We start from the raw sequence: 16648 nt of genomic DNA, 5'->3' as shown, positions 1-16648 counted from the left end.
TATCTGAGAATGACCCATCAGCAAATTATCTGCTGTGACATTGTAGAGGTTACTTCAAAAAGTTCATGAAAACATACTATTACATTCTACCTCCTTTATTCATGGACTATATGAAACTCTCATGTGTAGTATACATTACTAATGATGATGTATAAAAACAAAATGAACAATAAATAATACAGATGATTTTAAGTGTGGTTCAATGTAACTGGAGTATTCTTGCATATCAGGGACGCCATACGCCATATCTTGGAGAAAAATGCAACAAAACCATTTATACCTATAAAACACTATTGAAATTATAGTTGAATTTGGGTCTCTCATCTAATTTTTGTTCTGTTTTATTTTTCAGCTTAAAACAGAGTGGAAAATTCCCTGGAAATCCCTGGCCCCCTTATAAGAAGAGGACAGCTCTTCATCCCAGCTACAAAGGTCTCATCAGACTCCTGCACTGCAAAACTTTACACATTGTGCTCTTCACTCTGCTTTACAAGGTACAGTAGTAGTGGGGATAGAATCATTTTAGAATGTGTTGTCAATAAAAGTGCCGAAGGATAATGTCTATATAAAAGTGCCATTGTTAAAAGCAAAGTGGAAAAAATAAAAGCAAAGTGTATGTATAGAGTTAAGGTATGTGGAGCTGTCTCATAATCATATATATAGGTGACTACCAAGTTGAAAATGATGGCTAGCGAAGCCATCTCTTTGTATTATCCAACTTCAGATAGTAATGTTTATTTGTGGATCTTGTGGAACAAGAGTTGAGGAACAGGAGGAACTAACTACACAACCAAACCTGAACTCATTCCTATCACATACATTCGGCCTCCAGGCAGCCCAACAGTACAGATTAGACATTCTTCCTTGGATTTCTAAGACTGTAAATTGTTAGAGAAGCAAACAATCTGATCTTTGTCCTGTGGAGCTACTAGTGGGTTTGAACTTCTGACCCTGTGGTTAGCAGCTCAATGTTTAACGGACAGCACTAGACTCCTAGTAGAATGAACAATATTGAGCAATGACCCGCCCACTCCTATCAATGAATTTTGACTTGTGACCCTGTATAGGGATTCTGAGACTATAAATACCTATGTGAGCAGGCAGCTTCATCTTTCTTCCCTGGAGTGACTAGTGGGTTTGAACTGATGACCTTGAGGTTAGCCACCCAATACCTACCCTGTAGCTACTACACCAGCTCATTAAACACTGAGCAGACCCTTATTAAAAATGACGAACTGAGATGGGAGCCATCGGGGCAGGGAGCCCTAGTTGAGAGCTGCTCTCGCTGTTCTCGTTTGAGTGGGATTGCAATGTCTGGAGGGGTCTGAGTGGGCTCTTGTAGTAGCATCAAGGTGATGCTTTTATTTCTTGTTTTTTTATTGTTAATCAAAGAATGATGTTTTATTCTGGGGGTTTCTCACATAGAACTGATTAATTGATTTGGCTAACAAAAATTGTATAAAATCTTATGGAGTATGTGCATATACCGTACATACTAGTGTATAAGCTGAGTTTTTCAGCACATTTTTAATGCCATTTTTGTGGTAAAAATAGGTGCCTCAAAAAAAAATTAGGTGCCTCGGCTGATATGCGGGTAGGCTTATACTTGAGAACATATTATGTATAATATATAACAGAGCTGTGTACAATCTAGTTTTTAAATGATGTTGAATTTGCTTAATCTTATTGAGCCAAATTCTAAAAAATCCGTTTCAGTAAACCATCTTGATCCCTTGTCATGTTTAATATTTAAGAACCATGTAATGCAGAACATGTCAAAAGCCTTTTGTGAAATTGTTAAAAAAATTTTGTTTTTACAGTTTCTAATTAAAATTAATTTTTTCTAATTAATTATTTTTGTTTTAAGACACTCAGCTGGAGCTGTCGTGTCGTAAGGTTCCAAGTAAAAATATTAACAGCTGATAAAGCTGTATAAAATGTAGTATGATAGAAGGATAATGACCTTGGAGTCTGAAATCTGTGCTCCGGTGATGCTGGTGTTAGCTGGGTGTGTTCCTGAGCCTCGGTTCCCTCTCTGTCAGGCGGTAGATTAGAACAATTCCTCTTTTGCCTCCCAGGCTTCAGTCTCCTCCTGTGAGTGCTCCTGGTGCTCACACACACCAGCAGCTTCACATACTACTGGTTGAACGCTACTTGCTTGATATTATACTAAGAAACTTACAGGTATCAGTCCATGTGATCCGAATCACCATTCTCAATTATCACTCCAGTTTTAGTTGTTGGTGTTGTCCAGTCGATTTTGACACATAGTGATCCTATGTACAACAGAATGAAACACTCACTGCCTGCTTTTACACCAGCCTCACAAAAGTTCTCTTGCTTCAACCCATTGTTGAAGGCCTCCCTCTTTTTGCTACCCATCCATTTTAGCAAACATGATGTGCTTCACCAGGGATTGGTCTCTCGACAGCATGTACAAAGTGCTTGAGATGATGTTTCCATCTTTGCCTGTAAGGAGCATTCTGACTGTACTTCTTCCAAGACAGATCTGCCTGTTCCTTTGGCAATCCATGGTACTTTTCAGTACTCTTTGTCAACACCATAGTTCAAATACTTTGATTTTTTTTTTCATCTTCTTTATTTTGTGTCTCAACTCTCACATGTATATGAGGCGAATGAAAATACCATGGCTTGGGCAGGTGCGCCTCAGTCCTCAACATCCTTGATTTTCAACACTTTAAAGAGGTCTTGTAAAGTAGAATGACCTAATGCAATGAGCCATTTGATCTCTTGACTGTTGCTTCCATGAACACTGATTAATTTATTTTTATTTTTTTAACACTGATTAATTGTGGAGCCAAGCAATATTAAATTCTCAACTACATCAATATTTTTTCCCATTTATTATGATGTTACCTATTGGTCCAGTTCTGAGGATTTTTGTGTTCTTTACATTGAGTTGTAATCCATAGTGAAAACTGCAATCCTCTATCTTCATCAGCAAGTGCTTCAAGTCTTGCTCACATTAAACAAGCGAGGTTGTATTAGCTGCATATCATAAGTTGGTAACCTTTCTCCAATCCTGATACTACATTCTTCTTCATTTAATCAAGCAACTCTGATTATTTGCTCAGCATATAGATTGAGTCAAGGTGTTAGTCTGGGTTGACTAGAGAAACAAATTCATATGTGTATAAGAAAGAATTTTATATAAAAGAGCAATTGTATATTGAGAAACACCTCAGCCCAGTCCAGATCAAGTCCATAAGTCCGATATTAGCCCAGATGTCTGATACCAATCTATAAATTCCTCTTCAGACTCACGTAACACATGCATTGACACCAAATGCAGGAAGATCACAGGACAGTGGTGGAAAGCCTTGTGGATTCAGTGGCAGTGAAGGCATCTCAACGCTGGCAGGGCTCTCCACGTGGCTCCTTCAGCTCCAGGGCTCTAGCGTAGGTCCATGTGTCTTGTCATCAGGAATGCCTAGCGGGGAGTGTCTGTCTGTACTGCCTCCAGCGAGCTATTTATCTCCTTAGGACCTCCAAATGAGGTCATCCAGCTGTGACCTGATTGACAGGCTATACTCCACCCCTTCACTCTTAATGGTCTCAAGTTGGCAACAGATTACATAACTATCACAATCAATATGGTGAGAAGATACAACCATGACACACACCTTTCATGATATGAAACCAGGCAGCATTTCTTTGTTTTATTTGCACAACTACCTCTTGATCCATGAACAAGTTCTGCATGAGCACAATTAAGTGTTCTGGAATTACTATTCTTCTCAAGGCTATCCATAATTTTCAGTGATCCACACAGTCGAATACCTTGGCATAGTGAATAAAAGACGCAAGTGAACTTTTCTTCCTGGTATTTCTAATTTCAGCCAAGATCCATCTGACATCAGTAATAAGAAGCTATCTCTTCTTCCAGTTCTCTTCTGAGTCTGGCCTGGACCTCTGGCAGCTCCTTGTCAATTTGCTGCTACAACTATTGTTGGATTATCTTCAGCAAAAATTTACTTGCATATAATATCAATGATATTGTTCTTTAATTTGTGTATTCTGTGGAATCATCATTCTTTGGGGTGGGTACATATATGAATCTCTTCCAGTAAGTTGGCCTAGTTAGCCGTCTTCCAAATTTCTTGGCATAGCTGAGTGAGTGCTTCATCAGCTGGAAACATTTTGGTTGATAGTCATTTTCATTTGGCATTCCATCAGTCTCTGGAGCCTTTTTTAGTTTCATGTTCCCAGTGGAGCTTGGACTTCTTCCTTTAGTACGTGTAGTTTTTGCTCTTCTGCTACCTCTTGAAATGATTGAGTGCCGACTGGTTTTGGTACAGTGGTTCTGTATTCTGTCCATCTTCTTTGGATAAATCATTTACTGTTTCGCCCAGAGGATCTTTTAAGATCGCAACTCATGGCTTTTTTTCCTTCTTGAGTTCTTTAAGTTTAACATGTACTGAGCATGTTCTTTTTTGGTTTTCTAACTCTCGATCTTTGCACATTTTACTTCACAATTCCTTTCCGTTGCTTCAGTTACTGTACAATTAAAAAGGGCCAGAGTCTCTGCTGACGTTCATTTTGATTGTTTCTTTTTTCTTGTCTTTTAAATAACCATTTGCTTTCTTCATGTTTGGTGTTCTTGATGTTCATCAGGTCTTCTGTCATTAGGGTTTAATGCCTCAAATCTTTTCTTGAGATGCTTTCGAAATTTAGGTGGGATAGACTCAAGTTCATGTTTTGGTTCTCATGAAATTGTTTGAATGTTCTTCAACTTCAACTTGAACTTGCATATCAGCAATTGTTTGTCTCTTACACAGTAAATCCCTGACTTGGTTTTAGCTGCTGATATGGAGCTGCCCACAGATGTAGTTAATTTATTTTCTGCGCATTCCATCTGGAGAAATTCACATGTATAGTCACCTTTTCTGTTGTTCAGAAAAGCTATTTGCTATGAAGAAGTTGTTTGTCTTGCAAAATTCTGTCATGTGGTCTCCAACATCGTTTCTATCACCAAGACCATATTTTCCAACTATTGTACTGCCCTCTTTGTTTCCAATTTTTGCATTCTAGTTGTCAATAATTGCCAGTGCATTTTGATTGCATGTTCGCTCAATTTCAAACTGAAGACATTGGTACTCTCTCACTGTCATCGAGGAGATGCCGACTCATTGTCACCTGATAGGACAGGTAGAACTGCCCCTGCAATTTCTAAGACTGTAACCCTTTATAGGAGCCCAAAGCCCCGTCTTTCTCCCACATAGGTATTTGCTGGGAACAAGTTGCTGGTCTTGCCAAATTCTATTATTGCAAACTCCGGTTTCATTTCTGTCACCTAGATCATATTTCCCAACTACTATTCCTTCCTCTTTGTTTCCTACTTTTGCATTTCAATTGCTAATAATTATCCACGCACCTTGATTGCATGTTTGAAGATATTGACAAAATTCTTCAACTTCTGCATCACAAACTTTAGTGGTTGCTACATAAATTTGAATACTAGTATCAGTTGGATTGTCTTGTATGCGTTATTATGATCTACTCTACTTTGAGATGGCAACTCTTCCTCAGTCATAGTTTCAATATCTTTTGACCCGAGGGGCTCATTTTGTGGCACTATCCCTGCCAGTGTTCTCCTTAATTGCATAATAATGTAGCTGTAATAAAGCCTGTGGGAGTACTCTTCAAGACCTATGAAGGCATTTTAGAAAGGAACTTCTAGAATAAGGGAAACATTCCTAGTTCTGACAATCCTGCTTTGCTTATAGGGCAAATCTTAGATCTGGGAGAATATGTGCTGCACTGAGAGAGATGCATACTAATTATAAGTCACTCTGTGGTAAAATTACAGCTGGTTTTTTAATGTCATCCTAGTTTGATTTGATCAAGACCGATAGGGCTGCACTTCAGGTGATCAAGTTCTACTTTGATCATAAGGGCTATCATGATGAAAAGTAAACAATAACTGAGGAATTCAAACATTCAGTTTATTAAACTAAGGCTAGTGAGGCCATAGCATGAAAAACAGCTGCAGTCCTTTGGGACAAATGGGAGATTTTATAAAGCTAAAATCAAAGACTTATAAGACGTGAAAAATTTATAAGTATGAGGCAGTAATAAAACACAAAGTGACCACAAGAATTATAAATCCATTTGCATCTCAGCCTTGGGAAGTGGACCACCCAGCCTTCCAGGGAGACGAGAAATGCCTTCTGTGTTCAGGCAGCACTGCGCGTTTGGCTGCTTGTCAGTGGTTGGTGGGACATGAGTAGGGGCCACAGTGTGGCTCTGGGGACAGGTCGGTTTCACGTCGGTCTGGCACTTCTGAGAAACTATGCGGTGGATCTCTGTCAGGATTGTTTGGAGAGCAGCTCCTGCACGTGTAGAGTCTAGAGCAGAAGTCTCGATGAAGGTCGAGTGTTTCTTTCTGCACAAGCCCTTGCTTCTTCTGTAGGGACTGCCCACAGGCATGACAGCAGCGCTACTGTCGGCGTGATCCCTCAGTTCTTTGAGCCCCCGTTCTGCATGTGAGACGTCCAGCAGTGCCATAAACCAATAAGGCACGTACAGCTCCGCGATAGAATGCAGATGTCATAGCTCAGCTTCGCTCTTGCCCTACCGTGCCCCATATGTGTGCCTTTATTGTTTTCCACCAACCCGATGCTTCTTCTTGCCAGCGCTACCCCAGTGGTGCTCTAGCTCTGCAGAGCAGACTCATTTGGAGTCAATCGAGACAGGAGCTTACTGTTTGCAACACCAGAAACGCCAATAAAGACACCTTTGAAGAGGTAGTTGCACTCCTTTTCGTGGGTGCCCATTGCATGGCTGAAGAGCGAAGGGCCCCCCTGCTGGTATTAGAAATAGCAGTGACATAGCTCCCAGTGTCACAGCAGCATACAAGCCGCCACCACAAACGGACACACAAGTGGTGGTTCAGATCTAGAGATGAGGAAATGCAGGCCAGAATCTGTTTAAGGTCAAATAGTTAGGTATATAGACAGAGCTCATGTTAAACCAATCAGGTTTTTAAGAAAAAGTTTCAAAGGATAGATGAATGGAAAGCCTTTTTAGTAGCCCAAATAAAAGTTAGAGTGCTGGTGAGTGAAGTTCCATTTTCGTTCACAGCAGACTCAGTCTTAGTGACTTAGTGGATGCCGTCACTTGCCTAGTCTCTTCAGCCATTAGCAAAGCTTAGGAGGCCATCTGAACCTGTCTTTTTCTCGACTCTGCTGACTTGCCCACAGCTGAAACTGCCACTTTCCACCGAACCTAGCCCTCTTACTGTTTCCCTTCTTTTGTTAGCTGTTTCTTGATAATGATACAAGCTGGCAGGCCAGTTGTTTGTTTTTTATTCGTGGTCTTTCCCCCCCCCCTTTCTTACAGTCTTTTAGCTATCCTTTGGTTAGCAAATAACAACTGATGGCATGGTTTGCTATGTGTTGGACAAGATCAGCAGTTTGAATTTACCAAACACTCTGCAGGAGAAAGATGGGGCTTTCTGTTAACATAGAGATTTAAGCCTTCAGAAGCACAGAGCCGTTCTGTTCTGCCCTGTAGCGATGCTATGCGTTAGAATGGACTCTGTGGCAATGGGGTGGGCTGGTGGTGGATTAGGCTGGCACAATAAACTATAGCAGATAGTGACCTGTTTTATTCAATAAGCGATTGGTCTAGGTAACCCTGAAAGCCTGCGCAAGATGTCAGATTTGTAGGGCTTGTTTTACCCCTATATAAAATCTGACTGATAAATAAAAAGATTCATTTATCTGGCAACCTTGTCATTAGGAGAAGAGTTATCAGCAAATTGGACTGTAATATGTTTTTGCTAAATTATTGTATTAGATGCTGGTACATTTGTAACGGAGAGTTTTAGTGCACTATGTAATGTGTTCACTTTTAGTAAATATTTAAGCTTAGTATTTCTAGCTGTTGTTTAAAATATTGTGATCTTGGGAACTACTTTTCTTTTGTTGTTTGTTTAGTTGGCCTGCTCACTAAGATACAGTGTTACTTGTATATCTGGTCACGTTTTTATTTTTATACATCTGATTATACTATTTTAGCTTATAACATGTAAAAATAGACTTAAATGAAATCTGTTTTGTGGAAAATTGAGGTGTTTTTCTCCCCCCCCTTTTGAAGATTTTGATGGAGCATCAAAATCTGTCGGAACATGTCCTCTGCATGGTTTTATATCTGATTGAATTAGGACTTGAAAATTCTCCAGAGGAAGAGTCAGATGAAGAGGTAAGTAGTTTGTTTTTTAATCATTTTTAAATGATAATTTTAAGATATGCCTTAGTAAAGGTATATGTAGTTGTGAAGTGTACTTATAGACTTATCATATGCATTTAAGATGTTTAAAGAAATTACTGAAAGTCCCCTTTGAATTTCAAAAACGTATTGACTTTTTGAGATTTCAATGGTTTATTGAACACTTAGAGTATGTAATTTGGACTCTAACTTCATAGCATTACAAATATCTATAAAGGAGTTAATATATTTTTGATCTGAAAAGTTTGAATAACAGAAAGCAATTGCTAAGCTAGGACTTTGGTCTAGAAATTCTGTTATTTTTGAGTAGCAAATTCTTTATGTAGCAATTATGATTTATTGGAAGAAATATTATGTGGGGAATACTTGAAGTCCTTAAATATACAAGGTGTTAATGTGGACTTCAGGCTTTAGAACTATTATTTCCATAAAAGTAATTTTTGTGTGTAAACTTCTCCTTAGCCCTTCCCTTGAAAACGATAGAATGCAGCAGGGTGCTGTAATAGCACGCAAGCCGGTAGGAAGGTGACCTCGTACTTAGCAGACCTAACTGAACCAGCAAAGATACTGAAAGGTTGCCACGAGTCTTGTAAGACTACCTCATACTGGTTGTTTTTTCAGACTTTCAGAATTCATTTAAATTAGTGATATTTGACAGTATTTTGAGTGGGTGATTATTGGTCATGTTACCTCGCCACTGTACCTGAAACCTGACCAGACAAGGTTTGATGCTCATTATTTTTATGTTACAGGCACCCATGGGTGGACCAGAGCGTTGCCATGACAGTTGGTTTCCTGGAAGTAATTTAGTCTCAAACATTCGACACTTTATCAGTTATGTCCGAGTCAGAGTCCCAGAGACAGCGCCTGAGGTGAAGCGAGACCCACCTGCGAGTACTAGCTCGGACAGCTCGGGTTCCTCACACGTAGGTGGAGGACAGAGAAGAGGGAGGGGTAGAGTGGACTGCCGCATGTTATCTTGAAATGTATTATTAAGATCATCCTGTGATACCTAAGAGAAAAAATTTTAGATAATTTTTCATTGTATTTTCTCTATATCTGAGCAACTTCTATCTCACTGGTCTTTTCCCCTTTAATCTGCCAGAGTTCACGACGACCTAAAGTTCTTCAAAGAGAGGTAGATGTGTATGATATTTGCATTAACTAGCGACATGGCTTTGACTGGAAATCAAGAAAAAAAATTAGATGTATTTGTGTTTATATTATGTGTGTTTAATTAATATGGTTAAGTGTCTAGTGTGTGTATGACTTTTCGATAAAGTGTTAGCTTAATTTTTCAGAGTTCATATTGAGCTTAAAGCAATATTGTATATTTAATATAGATTTTTTTCTATTAGTGCTAGCAATATTTTGGACTGGTTATATAGATTGGGCATTTAGGTCTATTTACATGTATCATTGCAGCTATATTACTAACATCTTCAAATGACTGTTTTCTAAATGAGAATAAGTTTCATCGTTAATTGATGGCAGCATGACCATTTAGAAATATTAATATTTTTTGCTTTCATGGCAATTAGTTTTGATAATATAATCCCTTGAAAATATTAAACTGTGCATAGTGTGCATTTGAATTCAGTTTGAAAACCAGCCCTCTCGTTGCATGTAGCTTAATTGTTTGTAAATCAGAAATGAAGACTCTTAAAGATATGCCAAGGAACTAAATTTGAGCACTTCTAGCCCCAACAACCTATATGTGTGTAGTTCAATCCTTTCCCAGAGCTTTTTGTGCCTCTGACAGCATGCTTTGCTTTGAGCATCATAAGATGTTTTGTAGATAATCTCAGAATGTTTATAAGAATGCAAATACAAAGCTTTTTATAAAAATGATCAGATGTTAAAAAAATGATGCATAGGATAATTTGGCTCCTAAAAATTCAGCTGATGTTTTTATATCATTTCTATGGTAGCTTAAAAATTAATGAAATTAAACCAAGTCATACCTTAATTAAAATAGGATTTCTAAGATCCCTTATGCCGTTAGACTGCTGTAATAGAAAGGCTACTTAGAAGATAAATTATTGTGGAAAATAGTTTAAAATGTAATGTTTCACGTTCTTAACTTTAATTGTTTGATAATTACTTCTAACATAAACGCTTAAAGTTTTCCAAAAATAAACTTAACTATGAGTTCAAATTTATTAGGTTAATAATTAATTCACAAATTTTGTTAACTGGAGAGTCCAGGAGTCCAGAAGAAATTATTAAAGAGCTCAGTAATCGTGATGAATGTTGAATGAAACTTTTCTTTCTTTAAATTGGTAAGGAACTTAATTTAGGTTTCTCTTTCAAGTGGCTAGAGATAGCCCCACACTTCCTTTATTTCCCTCCTAGATTGATCAGGGAAGTTGAGAAAAGGCCTTACTGATGGTATTCCTCTATCTCCTCATTGCTGTTTTCAGGTTGAATGGGATCACGTAGATTTGAGAAATAGAGGTGAAGGGACAGATTTATTTCAGTATATGTGCTGCTGAAGCAAGCACGGGACAGATATATTTCAAAGGAAAAAAAATATTGACAGGAACAAAATTTCTACCGTATAGTATAAAAATAATGAATATTTTCTTTAAAAATCTTGCCTTGATCATCTGTTGTTTTATTTTTGCTGGGTCCATTTAAGTTAAATTTCTTGGGAATTAAAAAAAATGTGACCAGAAGTATGATCTTAAAAATATTAAATAAATCTTTAATGAAACTGGCCATTTCCTTTGGAAAATGTGGTGCTAAAGTGTTCTCAACTTTGATGCTGACTGATTTCTCTTGATTTTTCCCTTATTTCTCTATTTTTAATGGTAGAATTCTGGCACAGCTCAAGTTTTCAGCTTGGTAGCAGAGCGTCGAAAGAAATTTCAGGAGATCATCAATCGAAATAGCAGTGAAGCACATCAGGTGGTTCGTCCCAAAACATCCAGTAAATGGTCTGCTCCCGGTTCAGCTCCACAGCTAACTACTGCCATTTTGGAAATCAAAGAAAGCATATTGTCTTTGCTAATTAAACTTCATCACAAACTCTCAGGAAAACAAAACTCCTACTATCCACCTTGGCTAGATAATGTAGACATTTTCATCCAACCAGAGGTTCCTAAATACAGTCACGGAGACGGTATCACTGCAGTAGAAAGAATCTTACTAAAAGCTGCATCGCACAGCAACATGAACAAGCGCATCATTGAAGAGATATGTAGGAAGGTGACCCCTCCCGTGCCACCCAAAAAGGTCACTGCGGCCGAGAAGAAAACATTGGACAAAGAAGAAAGGTAATTTCCGTTTGTGATGTTTTAAGCAGGTGTGGGACAGTGGGTGATGTGGTATTTTCTTTTTTGGTCATTGAGCTAAGCACCTGGATACTTGCTAGCATAGCCATAGCTGGCTAGTTTCTAAGGCGTTTGGAAGTACACACATACTGGTGCATGTAGGGTGCTGTGCATGTAGGGTGCTGTGCATGTAGGGTGCTATGCATGTTGGGTGCTGAGTTGGGTGAGTAGTGTTTCTGATGCCCATGTTAAACGACTGCCTTAAAACTTGAAGGCTCCTTTGGGAAAAACCATGCGACTATTGTTCCTGCTAATAGGATCAAATAATTCTCTTGCTATTTCAAAAACTTATTATTAATTCAACTTTAAATGATAATAGAAGAAAATTGTTAGGTATTTTTTCAAAATATAATAAAAATATTTTTCAAAAATATAATAAAATAAATGGTCCTTTATAACCTTTATTAATGTATAATTTCTAATTATTAAAAAATTCACATAGTGAGTGTAGCCCTGTAATTTCTGAGCTTCTGGTTGGTTCCTAAATTATAATATATTTAAAATTTTATTTTTCCCCCTTTTTGACTTTCTTTTTGGGACAAAGTTTTTTGTAAGTGAGATTTGTGGCTACGAACATAGTGTGGCTCTCAGCACACATTGTTTCCCATAGGGCTGTACCATTGCATTGTCCCCAGCTTCTCGCTATCTCATAGATGTGACAAAATCAGTCTCCAGAGGTTGAAAAAATTCTTAAGATGAGACTCAAAATAGTTCTTATGTAATTCCCAGAGGTTATAAATAATATTCGTGGATTTGATTTAATATTTAAGATGAATTTTTCTACTAAAGCAACAATTTTGTGTAAGTGCATGCATGTCTCCCAATGGTAAGTCCAAAGGGATCATCTCAATATTATTCTAAGAGATATAGATTATAGAGAAGAACAGTAAACATGGTTACCTCAACTGCCATTGTGAGCTGTATGAATAATTCCATATATATATTTTTAATCATTTTATTGGGGGCACATACAACTCATCACAATCAATACATACATCCATTGTGTCAGGTACATTTGTACATTTGTTGCCATCATCATCCTCAAAACAATGATTCCATATTTAACAGTTAGCTTTGAAGTGTATTTTACAGATATTTTGGAGAGTATTTTAATCCCTCTTATTTTTAAATAGAGACAGTCTTATCGTTAAATGATCTTAAGATAAATCTCACTGTATTAATTCCAGTCTACATTTATTGGACACCAGCCAGGCACTTCTATAGATTATGCTGGACTTGTTGGCCTCAGGCACTTGATAATGTAGTGGGAGACAGACAGTAAACAGTTGCTAGTGTAATAAATACTGCATTAGATGCTTAGGATACTGTTGGGAGTAGCAGAAGATATAGCTAAGAAGACAACTATATAGCATTTAACTGGCACCAAGTGAATAAAAGGCTATTGGGAGCCATTGAAAAATTTTAAGTAGGGAAGTAAATAATATGCAGTGCGTTTACATGCAGATAAATTAGAGTGGGCTAAGGCTGGAAACTAGGCAAGCAGATTATTTAGGAATGTAGGGAGGGTGAGAAGTTGAACTAAAGCAGTGATGGTAAAGAGGGAGGAGATACATATGAGGTGGCTAGCATGTACACGTTAAAGACTTGGTGGTCAATTTGATGTGAACCATCAGGGAGAAAAAAACATGATTTCCAGATTTCTGATTTGGGTGGTATTCCTCCTTACCTGTGTAAGGGCATACAGGAGGGGCTTAGGGGATGAGATGTCGAGAACCCTGCATGGGGGATACATCAGGCTTCTTCCAGCTCCTAGGGTTGGAAGGAAAACTGGAGTGGGCGGGGGTGGGGGTAGGGGCGGGTATCGATAGAGAAGGCATAAGATGAAGTTCATAAAGAAAATAATTTTTCAAGATTGTTAAATGCTGCAGAATCTTACTTAAGATTGGCAGCCCCGTTTGATAGGATTGTGGATCCAAGCAAGATCACTTCCTCAACAACTTCAAACCTTATCTCCATTTATCATGGTGTTGCACATTGGTCCAGTTGTGAGGATTCTTGCCATTGAGTTGGAAGGCTACAGTGTTCCAGCTTCATCAGCACGTGCCGCAGGTCCTCCTCACTTTCAGCAAGCGAGGTTGTGCCGTCTGCGTGTGTCAGGGTGTCAGTAAGCCTTCCAGCAGTCCTGATGCCGCAGTTTTCTTCATGTAATCCAGCTTCTTTAGCATACAGATTGAACAAATATGGTGGGAGGGTACAAGCCTGACGCACACCTTTTGTGATTTTAAACCACCCAGTGTGCCCTTGTTCTGTTTGCGTGACCCCCACTTGATCAGTGTACACGTTCCTCACGAGCACAATGAAGTGTTCTGGAGTTCTGATTTTTCTCAAGGTGATCCACAGTTTATTCTGGTCACTCAGTTGACTACGTTTGCACAGTCAATGAGACACAAGTAACATCTCTCTCATATTCTCTGCTTTGAGCCAAGAGCCATCTGACATCGGTATGATGTCCCCTCTTCTTCTGAATCAGACCTGATTCTTCTGGCAATTCCGTGTCAATGTCATAGTTAAGTTTAATAAGATTTAGATAATATATTACTCAAAAACAATATAAGACATGAGTTGTTATAATAAAATAAGCCTTCTTATGTGGATCCTAACGTCTCAGTAAAGTTAATGCATAACAAGGGAATGTGAGAAGTTTTTTGAAGATCACTGACATGAACATGTAATTTACCATGGTAAGTGTACTACATACAGTACATGACTTTATAGTTGTGCCTTGTCTGTTCATGGATGGGAGTAGTTGTATAAATAATCTAGAGTGTGAAGATGGCAGCCTCGGTGGTGAGGAGCGCCGCGGCCCTCCGGACCAGTGTTAGCCAACCCATTGCTTTCGTCTGGAAGGTCCCCTGGTCAGCGGCCTTGGGTGAATTGAGAGAACACTTCGCCCAGTTTGGCCAGGTCCGAAGGTGCGCTCTGCCTTTTAACAGACACACCGGCTTTCACAAAGGAATGGCTTGGATTGTGTTTTCTTCAGAGGAGGAGCTTCAGAATGCACCACAGCAGGAAAATCACATTATTGATAAAGCTCCAGGTTCAAGCTCAAAGACGGAAAGCTCTTCAAGGGGATCAAAGGTCTGACGAAGAGAAAGACTTTTGAGAATACCACTCTCTACTGGATAAAATAAATCAATGTAACAAAAAAAATCTAAAAATTACTGTTAACCTTTTATTTTACTAAGTTCTGAATTGCTGTGGTCTTGAGTCATCTCAGTAATAGAAAAATATTTTTAGATTTTCTATTGTAATAACTTCATAGCATCTCAACTTGACATAATGCTCTGACTTTTATAGTATGTTGATATATATAAAGAGAAACTCCTAGCATACACTCTGCCTATTGAGTTTTCAATACCCTTTGTATTGTGTGCTGTGATAAATTCTTCCTTGAATTTTGTCCAGATAAAAACTTTATCTCTTCTGATGAAAGGATATATTACTCATTTTTAAACCTTTTTTTTCCCCTTTCCTTACCCTCTTTTAACTTTTTCTGCCAGCGTAGAACTTTGTGCTCATTGGTATTGTTAGCATCTTACAACCCAGGGAAGTCCATCTCCCTTCTTTTTCAGTTTACTTAAAACGTATTTCAGTGTGATTTTGGAAAAAAATTACACAGCAAATAAGGTTGTCATTTAACAGTGTCTGCATGTAGGGTCAAGTAGGAATCAGGTTGATGGCAGTGAGATGCATATTTTTTGGTGGCATAGCTTATTATTTTCTTTCTGGTTGTTTTATTTTCATTTATCTATCTATTTACCTATCATCTATTGCCCCCCCCCTCAGAAACAGTGTTTACCTATGGTCTTTGGCCACCCCTGTGAAAGGTTCGACCCCCAGGTTGAGAACCGCTGATTTAGAGGATTATAGTACTCTTGGGTGATATTATTTATTTTATGAGTCACTCTGTCCATTGACTGCTAAGTGACTTCAAGGGTTCCTATATAGTCTTTACTGGTCTATTATCTGAACTTTTTTTAGGAATTTAAATTTTGTTTTATTGTTTTCCTTGTTCTCTCCAAGACTAGCTATTGTGTCTCTGGTTGGAATGGTTGGTTGGTAATGGTAGCTGGACACCATGGAGTTCTTCTGATGTCAAGGAAGAGGAGGCTGGGATTAAGGTGGACTGTTAGTTCGGAGGGTTACTTTCTTCCTTGAGTCTTTGGCGTCTTTCTCTTTAGCTCTAGACATGTAGAGACAAATTGGTATATTTTAGGTGGCTGCACACAAACATTTAAGACAGAAGTGCTAGGCACTAAACTCGCAGGTAGAACATTATCAGTATGAGCTGTCTTATACCAGTTGACTAAGTTTCCCCTAGAGACTATGGCTTTAACACCGCAAACCCAGTAACCCAAATCCTGTGAGGCATTTGGTTATGTCTAGGAAGTATCTATCCTTACTATGCCTTCTTTTATTAATTTACTTTTACTTTTCTTTTCCTACACATTGTCCTGTTTTAAGGCCACTAACTTTAAAAATTAGATCTGTTTTGGAAGTAGATTAGGGATAACTAATCAGTCCAAAAGCCTCACTTTTATTGAGTCAGTTCTGACTCATAGGGATCCTATCTAAGGTTTTGAGGTTGTAAATCTTTATGGGAGCAGATAGACTCATCTTTCTCCCTTGGAGTAGCTGGTGGGTTTGAACTGCTGGCCTTGGGGTTAGCTGTCCAATACTTAACTGCAACATCACTAGGGCTCCTTGAATAATACATAGAATAGTATATTCTGTATATTAGATTTGGGAGCTTCAGACTTTTAATTTCAAATAAAATTAATTAAATTTGGAAAATCTAGTAGAGCTGGGAAACTCCTTAGCTTCTGCTAGTAATGGAGTAATAAATCTTAATGTAACAGCAATAGTAATAGTAAGTCTGTTAGGGTAATAGTAAATCTGACAAGTCTTATCTTCTGGATTTTATTCATCTGTAAACATATCTTCTAGCAAGAAATTTGCTGTTATTTGTTCCTTGCTAAAATAGACTTTTCTTATTCTTATAACCAACTAACATATTCTTAGAAAATCATGTTGAACTT

At 38.2% G+C, this 16648-nt stretch overlaps 1 protein-coding gene and 2 pseudogenes across 1 annotated transcript in view; 2 read left to right on the top strand and 1 right to left on the bottom strand.

Annotated features, from left to right (window-relative positions):
* Positions 1 to 16648, top strand: part of UBR3 (ubiquitin protein ligase E3 component n-recognin 3) — a 176607-nt gene that overhangs the window by 95514 nt on the left and 64445 nt on the right. The window contains exons 20-23 of the mRNA XM_075529394.1: positions 353 to 494; positions 8122 to 8226; positions 9006 to 9179; positions 11071 to 11531. Of these exons, the coding sequence (XP_075385509.1) occupies positions 353 to 494; positions 8122 to 8226; positions 9006 to 9179; positions 11071 to 11531 (882 nt within the window). The remainder of the gene's footprint in view (positions 1 to 352; positions 495 to 8121; positions 8227 to 9005; positions 9180 to 11070; positions 11532 to 16648) is intronic.
* Positions 6121 to 6797, bottom strand: LOC142424723 (ras-related protein Rab-11A pseudogene; annotated as a pseudogene).
* On the top strand, positions 14382 to 14712 carry LOC142424965 (SRA stem-loop-interacting RNA-binding protein, mitochondrial pseudogene; annotated as a pseudogene).

This window comes from Tenrec ecaudatus, chromosome 13, assembly GCF_050624435.1.
Source record: "Tenrec ecaudatus isolate mTenEca1 chromosome 13, mTenEca1.hap1, whole genome shotgun sequence".
Taxonomy (NCBI): Eukaryota; Metazoa; Chordata; class Mammalia; order Afrosoricida; family Tenrecidae; genus Tenrec; species Tenrec ecaudatus.
The sequence above is the reverse complement of the archived record's forward strand: the minus strand, read 5'-3'. Positions and strand labels throughout refer to the sequence as shown.